Source organism: Natator depressus, chromosome 10 (genome assembly GCF_965152275.1).
Source record: "Natator depressus isolate rNatDep1 chromosome 10, rNatDep2.hap1, whole genome shotgun sequence".
In the NCBI taxonomy this organism is placed as follows: Eukaryota; Metazoa; Chordata; order Testudines; family Cheloniidae; genus Natator; species Natator depressus.
Window position 1 is genome coordinate 29,800,936 of NC_134243.1, and position 26,817 is coordinate 29,827,752.

General features: G+C 46.3%; 1 protein-coding gene across 4 annotated transcripts in view; it reads right to left on the reverse strand.

The window, feature by feature from the left end:
• LOC141994951 (syntaxin-binding protein 4-like) overlaps positions 1-26,293 on the reverse strand; it is a 121,410-nt gene extending 95,117 nt beyond the window's left edge. For 3 of the 4 annotated variants that reach the window (XM_074965546.1, XM_074965547.1, XM_074965543.1), the window contains exon 1: positions 26,141-26,293. In XM_074965546.1, coding sequence (XP_074821647.1) covers positions 26,141-26,205 — 65 coding nt within the window. In that variant the 5' untranslated portion in view covers positions 26,206-26,293. Of the gene's footprint in view, positions 1-23,352; positions 23,401-26,140 lie in introns of those variants that run through there. The other variant, XM_074965545.1, reaches the window with a different exon arrangement.
• Between the last annotated feature and the right edge of the window lie 524 nt (positions 26,294-26,817).

The following is a 26,817-nucleotide window of genomic DNA, read 5'->3' on the forward strand; positions in this document are numbered from 1 at the left end:
AAGACTGGCAGTGGGTCACTGAGGTGAGGTGGGCTTGGGGAGTGGGGTTCCCTGGGTGAGGGGTAGCACCCCAAGGTAGGGGGCACCGTGGTCTGGGAGGGACGTGGGGCCTGTGTGTGGTGGAGATAAAGGGACTGCAGAGGAGTAGGTAACAGAGTGAGACACCAGCCTATAGAGGGCACTCCAGGGCTGAGAGAGCTAATTCCCAGAACAGCCAGCAGGAGGTGCCGCGCTGGTGAGGCAGCGATCTGCTACAAACCCATTCATTTACTATTTTGCTTACTAATTAGGCTTAGTTTTTGATATACTATTTTGTTTATACTTTATTCTTTATTTCTTAACATGATTTTAACACATTCCTTGAGTTACATTAGCAAGCCTTTTTGCTTGAATGAATTCAGGGGTTTTTTGGTCTCCCTTTTGTATCCTTAACCTTTAACATTTGTCGTTTTGGGTTATTGAGACATTTTATGAAGCTACAATCACTTTTTATGGATTTTTTATGCATTTACAATTAAAGAAAATTTATAGGCCAAATTATTACAACATAATCGCTCCCATTAGCCAATTCCACCTAGGATTGGACATTTTTTCATAAAATTACAGTTACAAAGGAAAAAAAATTAGTCATTTAGAGGAAAGGTGAAAGGTACTTGGTTATATTTTAAGGTTTGTACATATATTTTAAAATTGGGTTTATAAGTTTTACTTGATTAAGTATTAGAAATTTTATAGGTAAGTTTCATTAACATCTAAAAAGTGTAAACTTACATTTCACTATATTTGTAGCTAAAACAAAACTTAAACCTGCTGCTGTTATATGTTTGCAACATGTTTAAGTACAACCTAGATCTTATGTCTTTTGCTGTACACTCAAGATGGGGGTGGGGGAGAAGCTTTCCCCTTTTTTGCTGCTTACACAGTTAAAGCTGTACAATTTACACAAACCATGAAAATTGTATGTACCAAGTAAGCAATCTTAATTTGTTGGAGAAACACTTTAGCCCGGATGGCATTTTTCTTTAAGTGTGGTGCTTTGGTTTTTTTGTTGTTTTTTTTAAAGAAAGTTCTTTTGGAACTACACTTGCATTTATGAGCCATTTGCAACACGCAAAGGCAGTCAAGATTTGCAGGCATTTTTGGTCCAACAGACCTTGCCCACCAGCTTTACCACCAACATTTGAGAGGACAAATGGCCATCATGGCAACTTAGCCCCTTACAGGAAAGCTAACCTGCCCCACTAGCATTCTGCTGTGTCACATGCACAAAACAAACAACAAAACAGGAAAAAAACATTGCAAAAAAATGCAAACAAAAACATTGCGCAACATTTTAAAAACAAAACGATTACAAAATGTTTGGTGTTGCAACAACTCTTCCTTTTGGTGGTTTGAAGTTTAATTTACAGTTAATGCAGCAGCAGCCCTGGTATAAGCTAGCATTTTGTTAACAAGAGAGCCAAGCCAACTTTAAAAGTCTGATTTAGCAACTTAATTTTTACTACTTTTGCTTTTTCTTAAAATACTTTATCATTTGAAAACGTTAAAGTTAGCTTTAAAACAATGGTTAACAAGCAAAAACAATAAAACAGTTTGCTTTGCATGCTTTTTTCAAACAAGCCCAGCATATTTAAGGGTTTAAAAACAATTTTTTTGGTTTAACACTAACTTTGAAAACAATTGTTTGTTTGCCAAGGTGTTAGCTTCTAAGTATGTATTAACCCTCCAGGCCCCCCACTGGGTGTCAGAAATGTTGTATTAATCTAGATGGAATAAATGGACCAAAAGATGTTAACATAACCCAGTCACTGTTTAATGTTAAACCAGGGTTGGCCTACAGAAGCTTTAGTTTGCTTAGTGCCATGGCAAACACTATCAAAAATCCTTTAACCTTTTATTAAAGATAAAGAAAAGGAGAAACAGTTAAAGCATTCGAAATGTAAAGTTTTAATAAGGCTTTCATTTTAACAATGTTCCTTGCTCCCTTTCCCTTGAGCTGGAGAGAGTTTTTAAGGGGGGGGGGGAGAAATCACTTTGTTTCTCAGTCCGTTAGATGGTGGTAAATGTCTTTTTGGGGAAAAGAGAAGTTAGTTGAGATGAGCTGGAGCTGTTCTTGTCAGTAAAGTCCAATCCCATTTCATCCTAGATGGTGTCGAAGATTCAGCTGGAGCACGGGATCATCCGAGTCCCTCTCTGGTCTGGTCAGGGCATCTCTCAGGATCAGGACGAAAAAGTCGCAAGAGATGGTGGGGGTGGCGGCCATGAGGGAGAAGCTCCCTCCAGTAGTTATTTTTCTCCCCAAAGTGTTTCTTTAAGGACTCAAAGGGAGCAATGGATGGAACAGCCTATTGGAGAGAACAGCCCATTCCCTCATGATTTTGTCCACCAACTAGGCTTAAGTTTTTGACACACCTGTTTTGGTTTACTGATTTTTGGTTACACACTGTTCTTGTTCACCGGGCATGATCTTCACATAGTCCTTGCGTTGTATCAGGAGGCCTTCTTGTTTGAACTCATTCAGGTTCGTTTGTTTTTTCTCTCTTCTCTACCTTGTCCCATTAACATTGGTTAAGAGATTTTATGAATTTAGACAAGTTTCTTTTAATGCAGGTCCTAAATTTGTTTTGTGATAAAACAGAATTAAATTAGGGCTGAAGTAAAAGTAGTCTGAACAAAGATTATGCAGTCAACCAAGAAACAAAAAATAACCCATCTGACTCAGGTGATCAGTCAAAGTTTCAGGAACAAATTACACCCACACACACTCTCCATGGGTGAGTGGGTGAAAAGATATTGCAAGCTATCCATCGGCTGAAATATTTTCATAAATATTATTCATTGATCAATTTCAGATAAATTAATAAAAAATGAGCTAAATATATTGATTAAATTTTTCAAAGTGAAACTCACATTTTAATCAGGGTAACAATCTTTGGCTACCCATGATTTCTCTAGTGTCACTGCCACAGCACGGTCATTAGAAACTTCACAGGGACAGCAAAGTTAAAATGCCAAAAGAATAGGTCCCTATGACTTTAGCCAATGGAGAATCTCCAGTAACTGATAGCAGTATAGGGCTTCTGACAGCCAGCTGAGCAGTTCCAAGAGACAGACAGACAAACATCAGCTCATTACAAAGTAACAGAGTCCTCTTTTAACTTGCAAAGCCTCCTGGAAATGTGCTATTAACGAAGAACAGCTGAAGAATTTAGCTGATCAGAATTAAAACAGCAACTTCTCAATAAAGCATCAGCATGTGTGACAGGAGGCTGCAGTGCTAGGAGTACTGCAACACAGCAGGCTGGAGAGCAGCAACGTATTCTAATGGAATAAAATAATGACTAATTATTATTGCCAGTTATTAATTTCATGCATCTACAGAACACCTGTTATCCGGAGATCTCAATCCTAAAGCTCCAGAAGGGCTGCTGCCATAAACATGCCTCCCATAAGGGCTGTGGCCTCTCTCCCTGTTGCCATAACTACGGCTATTTGCATCATCCAGCTCGCTAATCACCCAATCTGTTATCAGATTAGGTGGCACAGTCAGCAGTACAGGATGGCATGGCGGGTCAGGGCCCCAGCATTCCCACATTAACCACTGGAAGGAAACTCACGTGACCTTTGCAGAGGCAGCATTTTATTCATCTCGGCTATTCTCTCCCGCAGTTTGCATGTTTGCAGCTTTAATCTTCTATTAGGATTGGCTCCTGCCTCCCCCTTCTCACCCAGGAGAGAGGCTGTGGGGCAGATTCTCCTTAGCGGTGTAAATAAGGCGAGACGCCACTGAAGTTAGTCCCAGCTACTCTGTTCAAAACCGTGAGAGACAAAGACCAAGCTTATTTAGTGGGAAGGCTGTGTCTAGCATGGGCCAAATTCCTCTGTGGTGTAAATCCACTGAAGTCAAGGGAGTTACAGCATGGAGGAACTCAGCCTTGCATTCAGATGCTTTCAGAAACATCATGTTTCAATGCAGCAGGACAGTGGGTTGGGGGGGGGGGCGCGCATGTGTGTGCTGACCAGTGATTTACATGTTAACCCTTCCAGTGCGGACTGAGAAGGCTGATACGTCTGAAAAACGCTGTGCTGCCCAGCACACTTGTAACCGGCAACATTTGGTTCATTGGTTCATCTCCCAAGGAAACTGCTGCAAGGCACGCGCCATTTCCTGCAGCGGTAGTGAAGGGGTTAATTCGATTACTCATGGCTTAAAACTGCCGGTCATAAGGAAGCGCCCATACGGCTGGGGATCTGACATGGGTTTATACAAATACTTCACAGCAGTGCCCGCTTCCCCTTCCCCCGTGCCTTGGCTCTCCCCTCCAGTGCTCACCAGGAGTGCTAGAGACAACAGTAATGCCTCAGACCCTCACACCATCTTAACCTTGCTGCTGAAGCTGCTCACAAAGGCGAGGAGGAGTATGTTCCCCAGGGGTTTGATTCTCATTTACCCTAAGGTACATGTAATCTTTAAGGCCCCTTTACACTGCCCAAGTGGTGTAAAAAGGCCTTAGTGTAAATGAGAATCAGGCCTATATACAAAGTGTCAAATTAACTCCAAGGACCAGGTGGCATGTGTATGTACATTAACTCCTCACTTAAAGTTGTTTTGTTTTGTTATTAGGTTGCTGATCTATTCGAGAACTACTCCTTTAAAGTCACGCTATGTTCCATTATAAGGTTGTTTGGCTCACCCAGCATTCCAGCTGCGGAGCGGGGGCTTACCCCACTCCACCCACCCAGCACTCCAGCCGGGGAGCGGGCAAGCCCCAGACCCCGCTCCCCAGCTGAAGTGCCGGGCGGGTGGAATGGGGCAAGCCCCCACACCCCGACCCCACTCCCCCGCTGGAATGCCGGGTGGGTAGAGTGGGGCAAGCCCCTGCACCCCAACCCCGCTATGCCCCTGACTCAACCAAGCTTCACAATCATCATTGGGGAGTACAGTATTAAATTGTTTAAAATTATTTAAAACTTATACTGTATATGTATATAATGTCTTTTGTCTGGCAAAAAAAATTTCCCTGGAACCTAACCCCCCTATTTACATTAATTCTTATGGGGAAATTGGATTCACTTAATATTGTTTTGCTTAAAGTAGCATTTTTCAGGAACATAACTACAACATTAAGTGAGGAGTGACTGTACAAGAAATCCAAGTACTATGACTAATAGTTTGTGTCACTGAGAACAGTCTAGCAGTCTCACTCAGGTTGGGAGTAGCAGCACTCTCAATGGCTTTTTACCAGGCACTAGCCAGGCAAATGCAGTTCCCTGGCGAAGCTGTGCAGGGAAATCCAGGATTTATAGGCTACAGAGGATAAATAACCCTACGTTCTCTAGAGAGACCAGAAATCATGACTTTGATTGGCCTGCCCTGATTTCTCTAGCAACATTCCTGCATCCTCCCTCTCCTGATGGCCAGCAGCACAGCCAGATGGAGAAGAGCTGAAGTATTGTCATATTACAGCTTTGTCAGTGACATGACTGCCAAAGCCAACTTCTGCTTCAGCAGAGGGCCAGCTCAGAGCCTGATCCTCCAGTCCTTAACACAGGCAGGGCTCCTGTGGACAGGCAGGACTGCAGGATAAAGCCCCAGAGGGGAAACATTCACAGCTATTTGGAGAGCGGCTCTACGGAAGCCAGACTCAGCCAATCTGGAAACACATCTCTCTGTCCCAGGTGGGTCCCTGCAGATCAGCAATGAAAGGAATGTATGGGAAGTGCGGTTTTCAGTTACTGACAGGGCAAGTCGGCTGTGGGTGGGTTCTTGCAAAACTTTCTAAGGACAAAACTAACCCAGCATGGTTTTGAATTCTGGATTCACAGCCTTTAGGATATATACAGTATTTTGCCTTCTCATACATTTCCCCTGGTCACTTGGGACTCAGTTAAATAAATAAATAATCGATCTCTCTCTTGCCCTGCTTAGGACTATGAGGAGGGAGCATTTAGAACACGCCGTTCGGGGCAGACAGTGAACCAGCCCGCAGCATTGCCCAGGATGGTACACGTAGGACCACGAAGTTAGCTGACCCTCAGCATTCCCAATATACACAGAGGAGCCAGCAGCAAAGCAGCCCTAACCTAGCCCAGATGCACACAGTAGCATGTAGTAAAGCGGCAAGTAGCAGACTCCTGCTGCAGGAGGGGAGGAGCTGGTTTCCTGCTTGTGGGAATGTACCATTTTGTTACAGTGAGCATTCAGGAAATGGGCATGCACAGAGATCCCCAGCCTTAGAATTCTGCATCCCTCTCCCATGAGCATCATACACCCATGGAGCCTCTTTTCCTTTCACTTTGTCCCCTTTTCCTTAAGGGGTGAAGGTGAATGCTGGTGAAAGGAGGGCCATGCCTAACCTTGGGGAAAGGGTGAATATTAACACATTCAAATCCTAGAGAAGACAGGGCCATTGTCTTAATGCATGTTAGCTGCTTGACGTATATCCTAGGTTCCCCCTCAGACAGCTTAACGCCTGCTAAAACTAGGTCTCCCTGTGCCTGCTTCACAGAAGACAGGAGTCTGTTATAGCTCCAGTTTAAGTGCTCTAGGGGCTGTAGCAGCTCGTGCTTTTAGCTCTGGGAGTTCCCACATCAATCCCCGCTGTGCTGGCCAAGATGGCAACCGTCCCCTATGAGACGGCAGTCCCACCAGGCCAGGAGCGGTGTGGGAACGAGCAATGAACACCAAATGGTTGCAGCAGGTGTGACGTTAGCTTTAGCCTAGCAGCTGCCTGTGCCCCTGACCATTTCCTCTGGTGTGGTTGTTCATTTACAGTAGTTCTCTTGGAAGTGGGCCCAAGGAGGCTTGCTTCCCACCCCTGCCTCTACAGGGATGTGGGGGGAACTTGTGAAAAAACTAGGCTTATACCTGCTGCAGCTCAATCAGAGCTACGACACACTGTGCTGCACACACGACAGTATCCTAAAAATAAATTCATAGGTTCAGAGATTAAGTGATCATCGTGGTCCCTTCTGGTCTTGCAGTCTGACATCCTGCCTGACACGGGCCAGAAGACTTCCTGCTTCAACTAGAGAATGGTTTTTAGAAAGAAAAATCCAGTCTTGATTTTAAAGTTTCCAGTGGTGGAGAATCCACCACAGCCCTTGGTAAACTTAATTACCTTCCCTGTGAAAAGTCTGCACCTTATTTCTAACCTGAATCGATCCGGTTTCAACTTCCAGCCTTGGAACTTGTTAAAGCCTTTTTCTGCTAGATTGACAAGAAAGGGCTCTTCAAATTCCTCTTCCCCATTTAGGTACTTATAGAACGTGATCAAGTCGCTTCTTAACGGTCTCTTGGAAAGATAAATAGATTGAGCTCCTGGAGTCTTCCACTATCAGACAGGTCTCCCAACCCTTTAATCATTCTTGTGCGTCGTCTTTGAACCTTCTCCGATTTTTTCAACATTCTTCTTGAATTGTTGACGTCAAACCTGGTCACAGTGTTCCAGTAGTGGTCACACCAATGCCAAACACAGAGGCGATATATCCTCTCTGTTCCCACTTGATATTCCCTCTTTATACATCCAAGGATCCAATTAGCCCATTTGGCCACATCATTGCACTGGGAGCTCCTCATGTTCAGCTGATTATCTACCTTGACCCCCAGGTCTACCCATCTTAACTCAGTTTTTGTTCGGTTTTTATTCAGTCACAACTCAGACAACATCCCAACAAGTGATTGAATGAGCAAAAATTTCAGGATCTGGCTCCTCAGTAATATTTTTGTCTATATTTAGATTGTGTAGATTGTTTGAATAAGTAAAAAAAAAAAAAGTCACACTCTCTCATGCAGCCATTATCCCAACACAGTTTTCAAATGTCACTGACTATTAAGATAGTATGTGTAGTTTTCAGAAGGAGGAAATCAAAAGTAGTCAGCCCAACTTCATAAAGAAAGTCCTGTGCAATCCTTCTTTTTGGGGACTGAAGAACCTCAAACAAATGTGGGTTTATAGACCAAAGCAGATTTGAGAGATGGTTTTCAAAATGGTTAGACTTTCCCCTTAAGTAAAATACACAGCTTCACATGCCCCTTCAAAGTTCAATATTTCCACGTACAAAAAATACCTCATCTGGTTAATTTCCCTTCCCTCTCTCCTCACCCCAAATATCATCTAAGAATATAGGAACGGCCATACCAGGTCAGACCAATGGCTCATCTAGCCCAGTATCCTGTCCTCCGACAGTGGCCAATGCCAGGTACTCCAGAGGGAATAAACAGAACCGAGCAATTATCCAGTGATCCATCCTCTGTTGTCTAGTACCAACATCTGGTAGTCAGAGCCTGGACATCATGGCTCATAGTCATCGATGGACCTCTCCTCAATCAACTTATCTAATTCTTTTTTGAACCCAGTTACACTCTTGCGCTTCACGACATCCCTTGGCAACAGGCAAGGTGAAATAAGAAATTTCAGGAGGACAAGCATTTCTCTTACAAAGTTTGAAGAGAGGGTAAACAAGCTATCGGCGGCTCTGTGATGAGGTTGTTTGTGTAGTACCTATGTATCCAAGTGAGACAAACATTCTCTAAGTGCCCGTATGTACCAACATCTGTTTCAGTCCAAATCGCCAGATGTGTTGACTTGAGATCAAGATTAACGGAATGTAAATATCTCATTTTTGGAAGCTTTAACAAGCTCTTTTTTCTTTCAACCCACTCAAGTTATTGCGGCATGTTCCTCGATAGCGCCCCCCCCCCCGCCCCGTAAGTTCAGTTTGACTGGGATTGCCCCCACATTTGGGATCCTTGCTCTTCTGCTCCCAACCTTCTCTCACAAAGCAAAAGGTTAATCTGCTTTTCTAGCTTGCTGTAATTTGGGGAAGAGGCAGAAACTCTGTCTTTCAACAATTGAAGTCTAATCTCTCAGCCGTTTAGAAACAGATCTGCTTAGTTTAAGTGGCTATTGTGGACAAACAAAAGGCTCTAGCTTCCTTCCTGGAACAGTTTCTGAGGTTGATTTGATGGTTTAATTTTACAGCCGTGCTTCCTCCATCCTACTGCCCAAATCTGCCCTCAGCTCTCGAGAACTCCTTACAGCTTGCCCAGCACCCCTATTGCCCTTCAAGGTCTGGGGGACAGTAACGTCAGTTTATCTCATGCTTTTCCAAAGAGTGAAACATGCACTGCTGCCCTTTGAAGTCCCCCTTCCAAGGTTTCACCCATACCACATCCCAGCCACGATCAGAGGTCACTGCAGACATGATGCAGAGCGTCCCCTGCATTTAGCATTTTCTCTTCTTCTCTCACCTTCCTCTAAAACCCATCACTGCCATTGGGCAAGAGTCTCATACACCCAGTCATGGCTGCATAGTAACACATCCACAAATGCTCCCACGGCCCCCAGTGAGACTACTCGGGGAGTAAGGGTTGTACAACGGAGTACGGGTGGACCTCAGAATTCATGCTACTATTTATCTGACCTTCAGTGAGGAGACAGCTCCACTTGGATCTCCTGCACCACAGTTCTGCCAAGACATTAATGTAGCATTTTTGCTAGGATTGCACAGAGGGGTACAAACTGCCAATCTAAATCACACCAAGGGTCCATCTAGCCTATTGTCCTGTCTGACAAAGGCCAAAGCCAAATGCATCAGAGGACAGTAAAATCCCTATAGCGCATCTAACAGCGCAATAACATACCAATAGGTTGGGAAATTTTCATGACACTAGTTCATGATTAGTTTATTCATTGAAGTGTGAGGACTAATAGCCTTTGCAAGGTTTCTTCTATCATTACTCTTCATAAATCTTTTCTTTTACTGTTATTAAGCCATTTGCCTCAGTCTTGTCGCACTGAGTTCCCTAGAACACACATTGTGCAAAGAGTGAAATAAACACAACGTGCCCAATTCATTGTTACAACTCTGGAGTTACACTGGTGTAACCCCACTGAAGTGAGAGAGTAGAGAATCAAGAACTATAGACCTAATTTTGACTCCAAACCAGTGGACGTACGTGTGTGTGTGTGTGTGTACGTACAAACACAGAGATTTACATACACACACACACACACATTCTTTCTTGCCCTGAATTATAAGGAAACCTATTTTAAATGCAGTAGAAACTCAGCTGTATCTAAAAAATATTGTATTCATTCAAGTAAACAAGTTGATACGCACGCACACAAACAAACAATATTAAGAAAAATAAAATACTCCAGCTAAAATCAATCAGCTCTTACTCAGTCAGCAAATCAGATGTATTAAGGGTTAACAGGATTACTAAGTCCCTTAGGTTTCCGAATCCCCTCAGCTGCAGGATTTCACTGGTTATAAACTTATTAACAAAAGCAGGTTGTTCCTTCCAGACTGGAAGAACTGAAAGCTAAGATCCCTTCTCTCCCCAGGCATCCAGTCTAGACTCCATCTGCCAGCCTGCAAATACTTTCTGCCCTCTGGGTTAAGCTGTCTGGGTCCCCTGATGGGCAGCAAATTAATTGGGGAAAATAAGAGGCCGACAGCAGGAAACCAAAGGGAGATAAGTCCCAATGATTCCAAAGCCCACTGAAAAATTCACTGTACATGGAAGAAAAGCAGCAGGGGAAGAGAAGCAGCTGCCTAAGGAAAGGAACAGGGATGTTAAAATAAAGTCCTCAGGGCCAAATCCTAGTCCCATTTGATTTAGTTGGACAAACCCCACAGATTTCCTTAGGACAAGGATCTTACCCTCTGGCTCCAATGAGATCTAACTGCAGAGTGGAAATATGAAAAGAAAAATCATGAAGAACATTTTGTTGAAATAGTTTCTTGGGTTCCCCTGTGGCAAAAAATTGCACGTTTCACCAACCTTTTTTGTTGAACTTTTGACATAGGAAAAACTTCTAATAGCCCTTGAGCTGCTTGGAAAAAAGAGGTAAGTGGGAAAGTTCTCTCCCTTTTCTTTTTGGTCAAAATAGGCCTTTTGATCAAAGTAGGAATTAAAAAACAAAAATCAGGAAAACTGAGACCAGCACTTGTTCTAGTGGTTGATGGAACCCTGCCCCCGTGGGGACCAAAGAGCATAACACCCAGTGCCTTCTGAGAAAGAGGCCTCATGTTCTCAGGCTGAAAGGGATCGAATCTGCCTGACAGACTGGCATAAGGCCCTGATTCAGCAATGGGTGGGCCTCTATGCTAAGCCCTGAGGAAACCAAAGGGCCTGTGAGGCCTCGGGTACCATGGGAGGAAGCATGAAGGGGCTTGTCCAAGCATTGTACCTTGTAGGATTGGGGCCAAATCAGTAATAATTCCACTCAAGTCAATGGAGCTACCTAGGCACACCTGATAGCAGGAGCCAGTCCCAGGCAGCACTGTGTGTGTTTTTCTTTACGAGCCCACACGGAAGCTGCCCCATTTCTCCTTATGCCCACCAAGGCCTCCTCCCTCCCGATATCTGCTTTTGAAAGATAGCCTGTCGGCTGCTGACGCCACCTTCTGCCACCGAAGCCAATGGGTTATTCCAACACTTCCTTCATTGGCCGGAGAAGGAAAACGCCATACCAGATCCCTTCATCCATTATCACTCAGTCACGTTTCTGACAGCAGTGCCTCCAGAGTAATTGCGCATGGAGCCTCCCTGTGCTAGCTGCTGGGCCATCACAGAGCGGTGATCAGTCTCTACCCAACAGAGCTTGCAGCGTAAATAATACAATAGCTCTCATGACCTGTCTAGGAGCTGCCCCACCCCACAGTGGCTGAGCGGGTTTCATCTCTCCCTCCTGACAACCCCACTCCTGGCAAGGAACTCAGTAACATTCCAGTTGCTACTGAACAGTAATCTGATTTTTCTCAATCTCCCCTGCATCAGAAGTGCTCTTTCCCACCTCTTTCCTTCGTCCCGTTTCTCCTCTCCTTTCTCTTTTTAGTAAGTCTTGTTCTCACCCGTCACAGCCCTTTCCCCACCCCTGCCTATGTCAGCAGCACGGCTCGACTCCTTCGGCTTCTTTGATTCCTTTCTCCAGCCCAGTTGCACCGTCTTACTGCTCATTGTGCTCCTGGCTGTATTTCAGCAAGGGAGATCTACATCTATAAAGCTGCTTCACTGGCCCCCTTCAAATCCCTCCTTTGCTGGGACAAACTCCACAGTGGTCAGGCAGCTGGTGTGCAGAGATCACTGCCTGGTCATGCTGAGCAGTATCATCTCATTGTTTCTTTGTGCACCCCACATCTGTCTGAATCCACCTTATACTGAATCTTGTCTTATACTTAGATTGTGAGCTCTTGGGGCAGGAACTGTGTTTCTGTTCCATGTTAGTACAGCCCCCAGCACAATGCTAGCACAATACAAATAACGTGGCAAGGCACAGACTTGCAAAAAAATCTATCCAGCCAAGGCAAGTCATCACTTTTGATGGGCAGATAATTTCTCATTTGTTTTATCCTCACTGTTGGAGAGGATGATATTTGTATCTAAGCTGTACATTTCATGACAATTTTGCAAAGCTGACTTCGCTTCCACTGGAGGATCTCAAAGTGCTTTATAAGCATTAATGAATTAAGCCTCACAGTTGAGCCTGATCCAAATCCCATCAACTGACTTCAGTAGGCTTTCAATCAGGCCCAGTGCCCCCAGGTAGGCCAGCAGTATTGCGCCCATTTTACAGATGAGAAAACTGAGTCATGGAGACGCAAAATTAAATGCCCAAGATCACAGCAACATAGCCAGAAACTGAACCTAAGGGCGCTGGCTTCCAGTCCCCGGCCACTAATCACTGCCTAGGACACAGATTTTAGAACTTGCTCTGTTCACTCATCGGTGCAGGGGAAAGGTTGCCCAAGTGTAACTTCCCAGCAGGTGTGACTGCACAAAAAGTACCAGGGCATGGGTCAGTTTAGTTAATCTATTCATTCATTCATTCATTCCAGACACTATAACAAATTAATCTTTTAATCAGTAGCAGAGTTGGGCCACATTTATCAAAGTGATGGGGCAGGGTTATCTCACTTGCCATCTGTTTGCTGCCCTGAAGAGCTCACTTCCTGGACAAAATCCTAAGCAAAGTATAAGGCCAGCAGAACACCACCCAGCCCATCTGGCACTTTTCACACACTGGGGATCCTGGAGGGAGCTTGGCTTTCCCCTAAGCCGACAATCAACAGGACTAATCAGACACATACTGTAGCAGAAACAGAGCAGCTTCTGCTAGGCAGATTGCTGCACAAACTCTTCAGGCAGCTAAATCCAGCAGAGCTTTTCTCCGGATACAGGGTTGGGTCTGAAATTGTGTACTGGAGAGGAGAGCAAACTTCTGGGGAGAGGAAGCTTTTCACCCACCTGATTTGCAATCCCATGAAAATGAAGTCAGGTGAGGTCTGAGGGACTTTGGCGCCATGCCCACAAATTGTGAAGATACACTAATGGGTTGGGTTTTGCTGAGGGTGTTTTTTAAAGCATTTAGGCAGATTGTCGTTGTCTAACAGTGTGTCTGTATAGGAACTTGTATAGCCCTCTGTCAAGGTTCCTTCCCCACTCTGAACTCTAGGGTACAGATGGGGGGAACCTGCATGAAAGACCCCCTAAGCTTATTCTTACCAGCTTAGGTTAAAAACTTCCCCGAGGTACAAACGTTGCCTTCTCCTTGAACAGTATGCTACCACCACCAAGCGTTTTAAACAAAGAACAGGGAAAGAGACCACTTGGAGATGTCTTCCCCCAAAATATCCCCCCAAGCCCTACACCCCCTTTCCTGGGGAAGGCTCGATAATAATCCTCACCAATTTGTACAGGTGAACACAGACCCAACCCCTTGGATCTTAAGAACAATGAAAAAGCAATCAGGTTCTTAAAAGAAGAATTTTAATTAAAGAAAAGGTAAAAGAATCACCTCTGTAAAATCAGGATGGTAAATACCTTACAGGGTAATCAGATTCAAAACACAGAGAATCGCTCTAGGCAAAACCTTAAGTTACAAAAAACAGGAATAAACCTCCTTCTTAACACAGGGAAAATTCACATAAATCAAAAGATAAACTAATCCGCCTTGCCTGGCTTACCTATACTGGTTGCAAGATTGGAGACTTGGATTAGGATGGGTTGGAGAAGATGGATTTCTGCCAGGCCTCTCTCAGTCCCAAGAGAGAACCACCATGAAACAAAGAGCAGAAACAAAAGCCTTCCCCCTTCTTGGTCCTTTGGGTCAGGTGCCAGCCAGGTTAGCTGAGCTTCTTAACCCTTTACAGGTAAAAGGATGTTGCTTCTGGCCAGGAGGGATTTTATAGCACTGTATACAGAAAGGTGGTTACCCTTCCCTTTATATTTATGACACACCCCCCAAAATCACAGATAGGGTGAAAACACTGGCTGTGATTTCTTCCTGGAGCTCTAAGAAAAAACAGAGTTAATAAGACACATGCATCTCTAAATATACTACTAACTGTATAAAGACTAACAATATTTCCCACATCTTAAGGACCATTTGGACCAGTTGATTCCAGGAAACTTTCACAGGAGAGTGCATCAGCCACTTTGTTAGAAACTCCTGAAATGTGTTGTATGTCGAAATCAAAATCTTGGAGAGCTAAACTCCACCGAATAAGTTTTTTGTTATTTCCCTTGGCGCTATGAAGCCACTGTAGCGCAACGTGGTCGGTTTGCAGATGGAAACGCCATCCCCAAACGTATGGGCGTAGCTTTTCCAAAGCGTAGACAATGGCGTAACATTTCTTTTCACTGATTGACCAGTGGCTTTCCCTCTCAGATAGCTTCTTGCTGAGAAACATGACAGGATGGAACTCTTGATTCGGTCCTTCCTGCATTAAGACTGCTCCCACACCACGCTCGGACGCATCTGTGGTTACTAGGAACAGTTTGTCAAAGTCTGGGGCCCTTAGCACAGGGTCAGACATGAGTGTCACTTTAAGCTGGTTAAAGGCCTTTTGACACTCTTCGGTCCACTGAACGGCATTTGGCTGTTTCTTTTTGGTTAGATCTGTTAGTGGGGCGGCGATTTGGCTGTATTGCAGTACAAATCGCCTATAATATCCAGCCAAGCCTAAGAAGGATTGGACCTGTTTCTTTGAATTTGGGACAGGCCACTTTTGGACAGCATCCACTTTGGCCTGTAGGGAGTTGATAGTTCCTTGACCCACCTAGTGTCCAAGGTAAGTCACACTGTTTAGGCCTATTTGACACTTCTTAGCCTTAACAGTTAGTCCTGCCTCCCTTATGCGCTCAAAGACTTTTTGTAGATGTTCCAGGTGTTCTGCCCAGGAATCCGAAAATATGGCCACATCGTCAAGGTAGGCGACTGCATATTCTCCCAATCCTGCTAGGAGACCATCTACAAGTCTTTGGAAGGTGGCAGGTGCATACCGCAGCCCGAAAGGGAGTACATTAAATTCATACAGCCCGACATGTGTGATGAAGGCTGACCTTTCCTTGGCGGATTCATCTTGCGGCACCTGCCAGTACCCCTCGGTTAAGTCCAAGGTAGAGATGAATTGGGCCCATCCCAGTTTCTCCAATAGTTCATCTGTGCATGGCATTGGATAGTTGTCTGGGCAAGTTACCGCATTTAGCTTACGGCAGTCCATGCAAAAACGTATCTCCCCAACTGGTTTGGGAACTAGAACCACTGGAGATGCCCATGCACTGCCGGAGGGGCGGATTACACCCATCTGTAGCATATCCCGGATCTCCCGTTCTATAGCAGTTTTAGCTTGAGGAGACACCCGGTAAGGTTGGGCTCTAATTGGGTGAGCATTACCTGTGTCAATGGAGTGGTATGCCCGTTCAGTCAGTCCTGGGGTGGCTGAGAATGTTGGAGCATAACTAGTGCACAGCTGCTTGATCTGCTGTCATTACATACGCCCAAGGGTCATGGAGAGGTTCACCTCTTCCACGCCACCAGCACTTTTCCCTTCGTAGTAGACACCTTCAGGCCACTCACCGTCATCTCCTCACTGGGCTGTAAACTGGCAAACCTTGAATTCTCTGGAATAAAAGGGCTTTAGAGAATTAATATGGTACACCTTAGGCTTTTGGTTTGAGGTAAGGAATGCTATGAGATAATTAACAGCTCCCAGGCACTCTTGGACCGTGAATGGCCCTTCCCACGACCCTTCCATTTCATGTGCCTGGAGCACCTTTAAGACCATGACCTGGTCCCCTACTTTGAAGGATCGCTCTCTGGCATGTTTATCATACCAGGCTTTTTGCTCTTTTTGAGCATCTTTTAGGTTTTCTTTAGCAAGAGCTAAAGAGGTTCGAAGGGTGGTTTGTAGGTTGGTTACAAAGTCCAGAATGTTAGTTCCGGGAGAAGGTGTAAACCCCTCCCATTGCTGCTTCACCAACTGTAACGGCCCCTTAACCTCACGGCCATACACAAGTTCAAATGATGAAAACCCTAAACTGGGATGTGGTACAGCTCTGTAGGCAAAGAGCAACTGCTGCAACACTAGGTCCCAATCACTGGAGTGCTCATTTACGAATTTACGTATCATGGCCCCCAAAGTTTCATTAAACTTCTCCACCATGCCATTTGTTTGATGGTGATAAGGGGTGGCAACCAAGTGATTTACCCCAGGAGCTTCCCAAAGACTTTCCATAGTTCCTGCCAGGAAATTAGTTCCTGCATCTGTAAGGATGTCGGAGGGCCAACCTACCCTGGCAAAAATGTCTATTAGTGCCTGGCACACACTTTTAGCCCTGGTGTTGCTTAGAACTATTGCTTCCGGCCATCGGGTGGCAAAATCCACGAAAGTCAGTATGTACTGCTTTCCTCTGGGTGTCTTTTTCAGAAAAGGACCCAGAATATCCACAGCTACTCGCTGATATGGAACCTCAATGATGGAGAGTGGCTGGAGAGGGGCTTTGACCTGGTCTTGGGGTTTTCCCATTCTTTGGCATACCTCACAAGATCGGACATAGGCAGAAACATCCTTACACATTCCCTCCCCAAACAGTCTTTGGTCCTGTTCACCCCAGCATTGCCACTAGGATGATTGTGGGCTAAGCTCAAGAGCTTTCCCCGGTACTTAGTTGGAAGTACCAACTGTCTCTGAGGATGCCAGTTTTCCTGGTGCCTACCAGAAAGAGTTTCCTTGTATAAAAGTCCTCTTTCTACAACAAACCAGGATCGATTTGAAGAGTTGAGAGGCGGTGGTTGCTCCGTGCCTCCTTCCAAGCTCTCTGGAGGCTCTCATCTGCTTCCTGTTCGGCCTGGACTGTTCCCTTGATGCTGGAGACATCAGTTCCTCATTGGATTGTGGACCTAGGCTTGGTCCCTCTGGAAGTGATGCAGGTGATAGGGCTGTTTCCATTAATGATGAACCGCTCGCCGCTGGTGCACTATGGGGTATTTCAGGCTCTGGCTGAGCATCTTGTGTAGGGTCATCTGCTGCTGCTGCCAGTGCAGGCTCGTGGTGCCCTCTGGTGTTGGAGCTGTAGACGGGGTTGCAAGCGCTGGACTCAGTGCTGGCAATGGTTCTGGTCCTGGTTGCTTCGCCAGTTTCGGTTCGGGGACTGGCTTTGGCTGGGTCTCTGGGACTGGATCCACTACGGCCGTTGCAGTCGTTGGCAGAGGATCCGGTTCCACCACCTCCATCTGGGTCTCTGGTAACCCAGACGGAGCCCTAGTGGAAGGCTCAGGAACAGGGATAGGTGTGGAAGCTTGCTTAGTCTGGCTGCGGGTGACCATTCCCACCCTCTTGGCCAGCTTTACCTGGTTGGCCAAGTCTTCCCCCAGCAGCATGGGAATGAGATAATCATCATAGATTGCAAAAGTCCACAGTCCTGACCAGCCCTTGTACTGGACAGGCAACTTGGCTGTACGCAAATCGAAAGAGTTGGACTTGAAGGGTTGAATTGTCACTTGGGCCTCTGGATTGATTAAGTTGGGGTCCACTAAGGATTGGTGGATAGCTGACACCTGTGCTCCAATGTCCCTCCACGCTGTAACCTTCTTCCCGCCCACACTCACAGTTTCCGTTCGCTCTAAGGGTATCTGGGAGGCATCTGGGCCTGAGGCCCTTTGGTGTGACCCCGGTGCAATGAACTGTAATCTGTTCGGGTTCTTGAGGCAGTTGGCCTTCACATGTCCCAGCTCATTACATTTAAAACATCGCCCAGTTGACTGGTCACTGGGGCGAGGTGGGTTGCTGGAGAATGGTGTGGTGGGACGATAAGGTGGCTGGAGTTTTCCTTGGGATGTAGGTGGGGCCTTGGGTTGCCCTCGGTGATAGGGTTTTGTTTCGGCTTGCCCCTTCTGATATTCGCTCCAACTGCTACTAGTTTTTTTCTTTTCTGCCACCTCCACCCATTTGGCTCCAATCTCCCCCACCTCAATTACAGTTTGGGGCTTCCCATCTAGGATGTACCTTTCTATTTCCTCAGGAACACCCTCTAAGAACTGCTCCATTTGCATTAGGAAGGGCAACTCTTCTGGAGATTTAACACTTGCTCCTGATATCCAGGCATCCCAATGTTTCACAATGTGGTAGGCATGTCAGGTAAATGACACGTCTGGTTTCCACCTTAGGGCTCTGAAACGCCGACGGGAATGCTCGGGTGTTAGCCCCATTCTGACTCTCGCCTGGGTTTTAAAAAGTTCATAACTGTTCATGTGTTCCTTAGGCATTTCAGCCGCCACCTCTGCTAAGGGTCCACTGAGCTGCGGCCTCAGCTCTACCATGTACTGGTCTGTAGAGATGCTGTACCCAAGGCAGGCCCTTTTGAAGTTTTCTAAGAAGGCCTCGGTATCATCACCTGCCTTGTAGGTGGGGAACTTTCTGGGATGGGAAGCGGTACCTGGAGAAGGATTGCTAGGGTTGGTTGGTATATTCTGCTAAGCCCTTGCCTTCTCCATCTCCATTGCAAGCTTCCTCTCTTTTTCCTTCTCCTCCTCCATAGCTCTCTTGTGGGCAGCTTCCTCTGCCTCCACCCTGGCTTTTTCTGCCTCCACCTCCAAGTGCCTTAAGGCCATCTGTCTATCATGCTCTTTTTGTTTCTCTTCAGCTTCAAATCTGGCCAGCTCTAGTTTATTAGCTGCTTCACTGGTAGTCATTTTCCTGCTTTCTTGTGCTTAACTCTAGCTATACCCGAGAGGGGGGTCGTGGGGTAAAAAACTTGTGAATTTCCCTGCAGGAGGTTAACTACCCTGCCTTTAGGTAGAAAAAAACTCCAACTCAAAAAGTTTTTTTACAAAGGGATTTTTCTAACACCTCTGTCTCCAGGCAAATAGACAGAAAACCCTCTAGCTGCTCTCACCTTTAAAAAAAAAAAAAAAAAGCTCTTCAGGTCTGAGCTTTTTCAAAATGATCTCTGGTTCAAAATGATCCCACTGCTCTGCCACCATATTAAGGTTCCTTCCACATTCTGAACTCTAGGGTACAGATGTGGGGACTCGCATGAAAGACCCTCTAAGCTTATTCTTACCAGCTTAGGTTAAAAACTTCCCCAAGGCACAAACTTTGCCTTGCCCTTGAACAGTATGCTGCCACCACCAAGCGTTTTAAACAAAGAACAGGGAAAGAGACCACTTGGAGATGTCTTCCCCCAAAATATCCCCCCAAGCCCTACACCCCCTTTCCTGGGGAAGGCTTGATAATAATCCTCACCAATTTGTACAGGTGAACACAGACTCATCCCCTTGGATCTTAAGAACAATGAAAAAGCAATCAGGTTCTTAAAAGAAGAATTTTAATTAAAGAAAAGGTAAAAGAATCACCTCTGTAAAATCAGGATGGTAAATACCTTACAGGGTAATCAGATTCAAAACACAGAGAATTGCTCTAGGCAAAACCTTAAATTACAAAAAACAGGAATAAACCTCCTTCTTAACACAGGGAAAATTCACATAAATCAAAAGATAAACTAATCCGCCTTGCCTGGCTTACCAGGTTGCAATACTGGTTGCAATATTGGAGACTTGGATTAGGATGGGTTGGAGAAGATGGATTTCTGCTGGGCCTCTCCCAGTCCCAAGAGAGAACAACCACATAAACAAAGAGCAGAAACAAAAGCCTTCCCCCTTCTTGGTTCTTTGGGTCAGGTGCCAGCCAGGTTAGCTGAGCTTCTTAACCCTTTACAGGTAACAGGATGTAGCCTCTGGCCAGGAGGGATTTTATAGCACTGTATACAGAAAGGTGGTTACCCTTCCCTTTATATTTATGACACCCTCTGTTTACCTTAGGTGCTCAGATGGCCCCCATGACCATAGTACCTGAGTATCTCACAATCCTTAATGTGTTTATTAATGATCTGGATGATGGGATTAATTGCACCCTCAGCAAATTTGCAGATGACACTTGTGACAGGTTGGGTCACAGAAACCCCCTTGGGAACTACCACCTGATGTGCTGGGACTACCTCTGAGCCTGTTTTCCCTGGCAGCTTGGGACTTCAGTACCTTGCCTTGTTGTGCCAGACACGCTAGCCTGCTACAGATACAGACCCAGGTCTGAACTACATCCTTCAAAAGCTGCAATCTTAACTGAAAACAGCTTAAGAAGTGCTCCTGTCTCCAGACTCAGATACCCAGTTCCCAATGGGATCCAAACCCCAAATAAATCCGTTTTACTCTGTATAAAGCTTATACAGGCTAAACTCATAAATTGTTCGCCCTCTATAACACTGATAGAGAGCTATGCACAGCTGTTTGCTCCCCCAGGAATTAGTACTTGCTCTGGGTTAATTAATAAGTAAAAAAAGTGATTTTATTAAATATAAAATGTAGGATTTAAGTGGTTCCAAGTAACAACAGGCAGAACAAAGTGAATTACCAAGCAAAATAAAATAAAACACGCAAGTCTAAGCCTAATACAGTAACAACCTAAATGCAGGTAAATCTCACCCTCAGAGATGTTCCAATAAGCTTCTTGTACAGACTGGACTTCCTCCTAGTCTGGGTCCAGCAATCACTGACACCCCTGTAGTTACTGTCCTTTGTTCCAGTTTCTTTCAGGCATCTCTTTGGGGTGGAAAGGCTATCTCTTGAGCCATCTGAAGACAGAATGGAGGGATTTCCAGGGGCTTATATAGTCTCTCTCTTGTGGGTGGAAACCCCTCTTCCTCCCTGTGTAGAATCACAGCTACAAGATGGACTTTTGAAGTCACATGGGCAAGTCACATGTCCATGCATGACTCAGTTCTCTACAGGCCGAGCCATTGCCCACATGTTAGCCCGAACGTTCCCAAGAAAGCTCAGATGTGGATTGGTGTCTATCAAGGTCCATTGTTAGCCAAGTATTTCCATTTACTTGAATAACCCCTTCACACCATGTTGATCAAATCTGCCATAAGTGCTTTCTACAGCAAATACTTTAAATAAAAGCATAGAGCCAACATTCCTAACTTCAGATATAAAAATGATACATGCATACAAATAGGATGAATACATTCAGTAGAACATAACCTTTGCAAAGATATGTTACATGGCATATCTAGCATAAAACATATTCCAGTTATGTCATATTTACTCATAAGCATATTTCTATAAAGCATTATGGGGTGCAACGTCACAACACTAAGCTGGGGGAAGAGGTAGATATGCTGGAGTGTAGGGATAGGGTCCAGAGTGACCGAGGCAAATTGGAGGATTGTACCAAAGGAAATCTGATGAAGTTCAACAAGGACAAGTGCAGAGTCCTGCACTTAGGATGGAAGAATCCCATATGGCACTGCTACAGGCTAAGCAGTAGTTCTGCAGAAAAGGACCTGGGGATTTCAGTGGACGAGAAGCTGGCTATGAGTCAGCAGCGTGCCCTTGTTGCCAAAAAGGCCAACGGTATATTGGGCTGTATTAGTAGGAGCATTGCCAGCAGATCGAGGGATGTGATTATTCCTCTCCATTCGGCACTGGTGAGGCCACACCTGGAGTACTGCGTCCAATTTTGGTCCTCCCACTACAGAAGGGATGTGGACAAAATGGAGAGAGTCCAGCGGAGGGCAATGAAAATGATCAGGGGTCTGGGGCACATGACTTACGAGGCTAAGGGAACTGGGGTTATTTAGTCTGCAGAAGAGAAGAGTGAAGGGGGATTTGATAGCAGCATTCAACTACCTGAAGGGGGGTTCCAAAGAGGATGGAGCTAGGCTGTTCTCAGGGTTGGCAGATGACAGAACAGGAAGCAATGGTCTCAAGCTGCAGTGGGGGAGGTCTAGGTTGGATATTAGGAAATACTATTTCACTAGGAGGGTGGTGAAGCACTAGAATGGGTTACCTAGGGAGGTGGTGGAATCTCCATTCTTTGAGGTTTTTAAGGCCCAGCTTAACAAAGCCCTGGCTGGGATGATTTAGTTGGTGTTGGTCCTGAGCAGGAGATTGGACTAGATGACCTCCTGAGGTCTCTTCCAACCCTAATATTCTATGATTCATCCTCACAACACCCTGGAGGGGGGGTGCCATTATGCCCATTTTACAGCTGGAGAATTGAGGCCCAGAGAGGCTAAGTGACTTGCCCAGGGTCCCACAGGAAGTCTGTGGCAGAGCAGGAAGTTGAACCCACCTCTCCAGCTAGCACCCTAACCACTGGACCATCCTTCTTCTTTAACTGTCATAGAGGCTGAGCACCTCACAATTGTGAGTGGATTGTACCTTCACTATACCCATATGAGGCAGGCAAGTGTAAGCCCCCATTTTGCACACAGGGAACAGAGGCACTGATAAATTAAAGGCTTTGCCCAAGCTCACACAGGAAATCTGCGACTAAGCCAGGAACTGAACCTAGGTCTCTTGGGGCCCAGCTTAGCGTCCCATCCACTAGGTCATCCTTTCTTCCATGAGAACATGCTGATAAAAAAACTCTCGAGTCCTGTTTGCCCTGCAGCTTCCACCAGAGACGACTCATACCTGCCAATAGTGGGGGGGAGGGCAGAGTGAGGGCAGCGGCTTCAGCAGATATTACTGAGCATGCTCAATACAAGCCAAGCGCAAATCTGGAGGCTGGGGCGCCTCTTGCTTCCACCATTGTTCCAAAGTTCTGCTTATGGCCAATTGCTGCTACAAAAGCTTGCTCTTGTAGACAAGGCCTAAGAGGAGGATGTAGGGCCTGGAAGTCATCTCCCACACCTTTTTACCTACCAGGCAATAATCTAGAGACCTCCCTATGCTCACAAGTATTTCCACTTCCACCAAGTTGGAGATGCTGGGCCAAATCCTGCTCTCCACCACACAGGTGTAAAATCAGAGTTCCAGCCCTAAAGTCAGCACAGTCAACACTGAATACACTCAAGTGTCACTAAGAGTATTAGGTGGTTCGGGTGGAATCATGGAGGGAGCCAAATTCAGGAGCAGATGATGACACTGCACATGCTTTAAAAAGGAACGACTAACGTCTTTGGGAAAGCACAATGTCTCTGCTTATTCCTGGAGGCACCTCGCACATTTCTGCGTGCCTGAAAACAAATGATTGCTTATTATTATAGCGCACCCTGCAGGGCTGAGATGCACCTTTTGCATGTATTCAATACAGGCGATGACGTGCTGGAAACTGGAGATCTGGATTTAAGTCCAGACTTCACCCTCCTTGTGGAATCATCTCTCGGGTTTTAAGTTGTTAGAGGAGTAACAATTTTTCCTGCAGCTGAAAAAGCAACAGAGCAATCCAAAAATATTCTTCGCTTATAACATTCTCCACCCCTCCTGGAAGGAATTTGCTAATGAATTCCAGTGGAAGCTACACAAATCTCTGTTACTTTTAGTTCAACATTCAAGTGTTAAACCATCAAAGAAAACAAATTTCTTGGAAACATTTAAAGAGATTAGTCTCCCCTTACTAGGTTCTTCCTTATAAGGCATATAATGAAACCTTTATGGGATTATGGGGACATAAGAAGTGAATTATTTCTAGCAAAGGCAAGAGAAAGCTCTTTTCAGAAAGCTCAGGATTGCTTTTAAAGGCAAAACCCCCTGAACGTGTCTCACATGTCACTAGAAATACAGGACCAGATCCTCAACTGGAGGAAAACCAGCGTAGTGCCACTGAAGTTAACAGATCTACAGTAGGTCACACCAGCTGAGGTCCTAGCCCACTGAATCCATAATTCATCAGCCAGTGAAGTCAGTCGCACTATGGGCCCAGCTTGGGTCCATTCGAGTCAATGGGAACACTCCCATTGGCTTCAATGTACACTGGAGCGGGTCCCACATATAAGTCTATGTGCCATATTTACAATTAGATATTAGCCGTCTTTCCTCTGCCCAGATTTTCTGCTTCATGGAAGCATGTACCTTAGAAAGTCAGATGAAGCCCCATGAAGTGAATGGAAAGCTGTTTTGGATTGGGCACTGGGAGGGGGACCAGATAGCTTGGATGCTCAATTCACACAACAGTTGAGGGATGAATCAGGCCCTTGTCATTTATTTCTGATTGGTTTCAGTAACACCATGCTCTCCCTTTCTGAGGTTTTAAACACAGTTGTATATTTACTGCCAGTTTAATCAAATAATTACTCTTCTAATCAAGCACTTACAGTATCAAATGTCCTGTCAGAACCAAAATTGCATGTGTCATTCTGTGCATGGTATGAGCATCAGGGTGCTAATCAAGAATTCCTGGGTCCAAATCTGGTTCTGACACTGATTCTGGGGCTGTGGCCAAGTCCCTTAACCTATCTGCTCCTCTGTAGTTGGGTTACTACTACTTACCAGCCTGGGAGAATTAAATTAGATATTGGTGCAGATTTAAGCCGGTGGTAAATTGGCATAACTTCTTTGAGGACAATGGACCTACTTGGAATGACACCAGCTGGACCGACGATGTTAAGCACTAATTTTCCAGCACATTCCCCATTTATGATGGCGACAGTATTTGTATATGGAATGCAGGAGTCATACACTGTACCAGGCAGGCTTCCTTCAAACTGCCCCATTTGGGAAATTAACTAGTTTACTCAACCTCAGGTGGAATTTAGAGAGAATTGAGCATCCAAGCTACCTGGTCCTCCTCCTAGTGCCCAATCCAAAACAGCGTTCCATTCACTTCATTAGACCTCAGATCAGACTCATAGCAAGGCACTGCCAGTTGCATATGGATGTGGGGTGTGCATCTGCCTTTGACCAGATACCACCACTCATTTCATTTGCGGTCTCAGATTGGACTTGTGCAGCAGGCTCCAGGGGCCTGATCCCCTTCGCCTAGGCCACATTCCGCTATTTACACCTAGACAAAGTGGATGGGAAATGCTACCAGATCTGAATGGGAGCAGAAGGACAAATGACTCCGCAAGCTGAAGAGACCCTCGGAGCCTTACCCATTTCTGCTTGTTAGTGTCCTGGAACAAGGACTGTTCAAAAAGCAGCAGCTCAGCTCCAGAGTCTATCAAACCCTCTTCCTTTCCTTGCCACAGGCTACTGGTTTATTTTAAGTCATTTTTAGTTGCATTTGTCCTTCCATGGGGTGGTTCTCCAGTTATCAACCTGAGAGGAAGTAACTGGTGAGAGTCTTGGTGCAGGTTCCTAGAATCTCATGGAGTTCTCCTAGTGCTAGGAGCTCTCATTTCTATGATCCCAAGCTAGGAGGTTAGCATATCCCAGGTGCCAGTTTAGCATTTCTAGGGTATCACACCTGGAAGCTGGCTGGCAAATGTATCTTTTAAACTCCTTCCCTTCTAATGTAAGAGTCTCGGAGCAGGGAACCAATTCAATTCTGCTGCCTTTTCTACTGGTGCAGCTCGATTGGCGTCATTGGGGAGAAGGCTGCAATGTCCCTTTTGAAATGTTTTGTGCACACTTACGATCCCAAACAAACGCTACTGGCTCAGAGAGAGGTCACAAAACGAGTGGCTGGAACAGAGGGGTTGGGAGCCAAGAGCTCTGGGGAGATATTCCCACCCCTGTGAGACCCTTGGCAAAACTTTTCACCTCGCTCTACTTCAGTTCCCCCAACCAGAAAGACAACCCCAGTGACCCATCTCACAGAGGAAGGGGGCTGAAGCGTAGTGGCTGCCAGGCTTAAATAATCGAGCCTTGTAAAGGGTGGCTGGAAGAAGGAAGTTAGAGGAATGCACCTGCTCTCTTTCAGGGGACCTGCAAAGCGACTCCAAGCAGCGCCCTTCCCCTATCACAAGACAACACGATCTCCTCGGGACCCCCCCGCGATGGGTCCATTCCCGCTGGGCTGTGCGCCGCCACAGGCGGCAGAAACACCTGGCCCTTTCCCCTGGGCCAGCGCTCGGCTCCGCGGCGCCCCTTGCCGGCCGGGCCAGCAGCCCGCTTACCAGTAGATGAGAGAGAGCCCGTCGAAGCGCTCCAGGTCCCTTCCCGGAGGCCGCAGATAGGACATTCTCCGCGGCCCGCAGTCACTCGGCCTGGGCACAGCTCCCGGCCAGCGCCCGGTCCGGGGCGCGGCGCCCGCTGCAGCGCCCCGCGGCCATGTGGCGGCAGCCAGGGGCTCCCTCCGGCCGCGCTCGCTCTGCTTCTCCGCGTCCTGCTGCCGCCGCCCCCGGACAGTCACCGCGGCTTTTCACTGCAGCGCGACGCGCCTAATCCCAGCCGGCCGGGCCATGTGACGGGCTCCGGCCCCGCAGGCGCGGCGGGGCTCCAGCGACCCCCGCCGCTGGCAGGGCTAGCGACAGCTGGCGCGGCTCGCGGCTTAATCCTGAATGGCAGAGCCGCCGGCAAGGGCAGGCTCCGGCTCCAGGGCTGCCAAGGCTGGAGCGCCGGCGCCGGGCAAGGAGGTGCCAGCTGGGCGCTGCCTCGCGCCGCCTCTCCCTGGATGCGCCAGAAAGGCAGTAGTAGCACCCCTTCAAGGGGGTTGCGCGTGCGAGGTCCCTGCAAAGTGAGTGCTCCTGGGGTCCTGTACGGATAGGGGTGTTTGTACATTTCCACCGCATCTCTAAAAACAGGTCTAGAAAACGGGACTGACTACCAGGGATATCCTTACAACGCCCCCCTC